The sequence below is a fragment of the Nannospalax galili genome, unplaced genomic scaffold (genome assembly GCF_000622305.1).
Source record: "Nannospalax galili isolate Female #2095 unplaced genomic scaffold, S.galili_v1.0 scaffold318, whole genome shotgun sequence".
NCBI lineage: Eukaryota > Metazoa > Chordata > Mammalia > Rodentia > Spalacidae > Nannospalax > Nannospalax galili.
The window spans coordinates 4,689,323-4,691,999 of record NW_008341889.1 but is presented as its reverse complement, the minus strand read 5'-3'; the positions used below and the strand labels follow the sequence as shown (position 1 = coordinate 4,691,999).

The 2,677-nt window shown below is 37.8% G+C and overlaps 1 protein-coding gene across 4 annotated transcripts in view; it reads left to right on the top strand.

Moving 5' to 3' along the window:
- The window catches only part of Fryl (FRY like transcription coactivator), a 269,494-nt gene that overhangs the window by 190,643 nt on the left and 76,174 nt on the right, over window positions 1–2,677 (top strand). For all 4 annotated transcript variants that reach the window (XM_029565713.1, XM_029565714.1, XM_029565711.1 and 1 more), the window contains exons 24-25: window positions 346–541; window positions 1,481–1,605. In XM_029565713.1, the coding sequence (XP_029421573.1) occupies window positions 346–541; window positions 1,481–1,605 (321 nt within the window). The remainder of the gene's footprint in view (window positions 1–345; window positions 542–1,480; window positions 1,606–2,677) is intronic.

Sequence of the window (2,677 nt, the reverse complement as noted above, 5' to 3'; positions counted from 1 at the left end):
TATATATATATTTTTTTTTTCAAAGAATAAATACAAAATATTACTTAAAAAACATGATGTGTGCGACTGGAAAGATGGCTCAGCAGTTAAGAGCACTGGCTGCTCTTGCAGAGAACAAAGGTTCAGTTCCCAGCACCCACATGGCGGCTAACAACCCTCTATAACTCTAGTTCCAGAGGGTCTGATGCCCTCTTCTGGCCTCTGAGGCCACTACATTCAAAGGTGCATTTATAGACATGCAGGCAAAACACTCATACACATAAAATAAAAATAAATAAAAATTGCAAACACAAAAAGAAGCATAATGTGTGATTTATGCCACCCTGTTTTTCTACTTTTTCTTAGTAGCCCCATCAATGCTAAGAAAGTAAATACTACCACAAGCAGTGACTCGTACATTGGCCTTTGGAGAAACTATCTGATTCTTTGCTGCAGTGCAGCAACATCCACCTCATCTTCAGCATCTACAGGCTCTGTGAGATGTTCTCCTCCTGAGACGCTGGCGTCCACCCCAGACAGTGGCTACAGCATTGACTCCAAAGTAAGTTCTTATCCACTGTAGAATCCCAGTGGCCACATGAAAGAGCCACTTTAAATTTTCTTTTCATGGATAATTAAATAACTTTGTTAAAGAATATAGCACTGAAAAAAAATTTCATGAAATCATGTTGGTATTTTTGTGGATTCTTATTCTTATAGAATTAAGAATGAAGAGGTTTTTCCCTGGGGAAAGGGTCCATGCTCATTAGAAATAGTGCAGTGGGTTATAATATCTGTTTTCCCTTATTCTACTTCCACATTTCTCACACATCTCAGTGCCAATGGGAATCATTCATTCATTATTTGTTCATTTATTGGTTTTATGAGACAGGGTCTCACACACAGCCTTGGCAGGCCTAGAACTCAGTATGTAACCAGGGCTGGCCTCAAACTCCAGCAGCCCTCTCTTTGTAGCTGCCTAAGCACTGGGATTACAGGAGTCCACTGCCACACCTTGCTCCAAAAGTAATCATTTAAATAGTTAAATGACTTTGTGGAATTTCCATAATACACATTGCATGTAACTCAATGGATTTTGGATGTGAATAGGTACATAAATTTGTCCATGTGACCCAATATATGGCATGATTGAACAAGACCAGTGTGTCAGAATCTGGCACAGATGATCATTTCAGAGCTAATTTTTTTTTACTCATGTTTATGGATTAAAAGATAGAGAATATCCGATGGAAGCTGTTGTGTGGTAGGGCATCTCTGTAAGAAATTCAGAGACCCACAAACAAGTCCTATTAGTAAAGTGCAGTATGCTTGTGGAGAAGTCATGTAACTCTTCTAGGTTACATTCACCGAAAGTGAGTTTCGAAGTAGCATTTATTACAAAAGTGTCCTTTATCCATTGCCTTTGACAAATAATTGTTGAAATGGCAGGTTGTTTAGTTGATTATCAAAGTGTAAGTGGCTGTTACAATTTTCTTCCCAGATCATTGGCATCCCGTCTCCTTCTTCCTTGTTTAAGCATGTCGTTCCTATGATGCGCTCTGAGAGCATGGACATCACAGAGTCCCTTGTTCTAGGTCTCGGCAGGACCAACCCAGGAGCCTTTAGGTAATTCTCTTCTTATGCTTTCTCTGTGCAGTAGAAGTATCAGTTGTTCTCATGAGGAGACCAAGTGGATAGAGCTAAGCAGAGAGCTTATTAGGATAGTGCATACCAGTCCCAACTGCTGCAGTTTAACCATCCAGGTAACAAGTCAGTTACTATATTGAGCCATTACTTTCTCTTTTTTTATTGAGCAAAGGAAGACTTTCTCTGTTTTCTCCACAGAATTGTTCTCCTTATTTTGGTGTTGGGATTGAGCCATGACCTCACCCATGCTAAGCACATGCTCTACTACTGAGCTGTTCCTCAAACAAATTAGTATGAAAATCATTCCTATGTGTAAATTAAATATGCTCTAAAAATGATCAAGGGCCATATAAATCTTAGTAGTTTCCTACTCTGTTTAGTTACTGTTTTCGTTAATGTGTAATTTTTATATAATGGTTGAAACTCGGTTTTTCACCTTATTCAATAGAATTAAAAATTTTCAAAGAAAATTTGTGTATATGTTGTACATTGCTGATGTTTGATAGTAATGAAGTAGATCCTTCACTTTTCCCAGAGGTTCTGCTCTTTTTCTTTTTCTTTTTTTTCCTTGCTAGACCCTGAATGCATTCTTTTCAGAATTTCCTCTTTTGATATAAGATGATGCTTAATATTTGCTTCTTTTCTTTCTCTAAGATAACATATATAGAGACTAGGTTAGTAAATTTTAATGTGTCTCTGGTTGGGAGATAGCATTCGGCATATATAGAGTTTTATAAGAGTATTTTATATAGTATAGTAACATGTTAATTGATGAAAATGGGCTACAAAAGTTATTTCATCTTCCTAAAAGATAAAAAATACTCAAATTATTATAAATAGAAAAAAATCCGAAAGCAAATCCTTCTGGTGTCAATATTGCTTTATAAATCCTGACTGAATTTTGTTTGCTTGGGCTTAAAAATTGTGTGCCACACACCTTTAATCCCAGCACTTGGGAGGCAGAGGCAGGTGGATCTTTGTGAGTTCGAGGCCAGCCTGGTCTACATAGTGAGTTCCAGGCCAGCTGGGGCTGCAAGGAGACCCTGTCTCA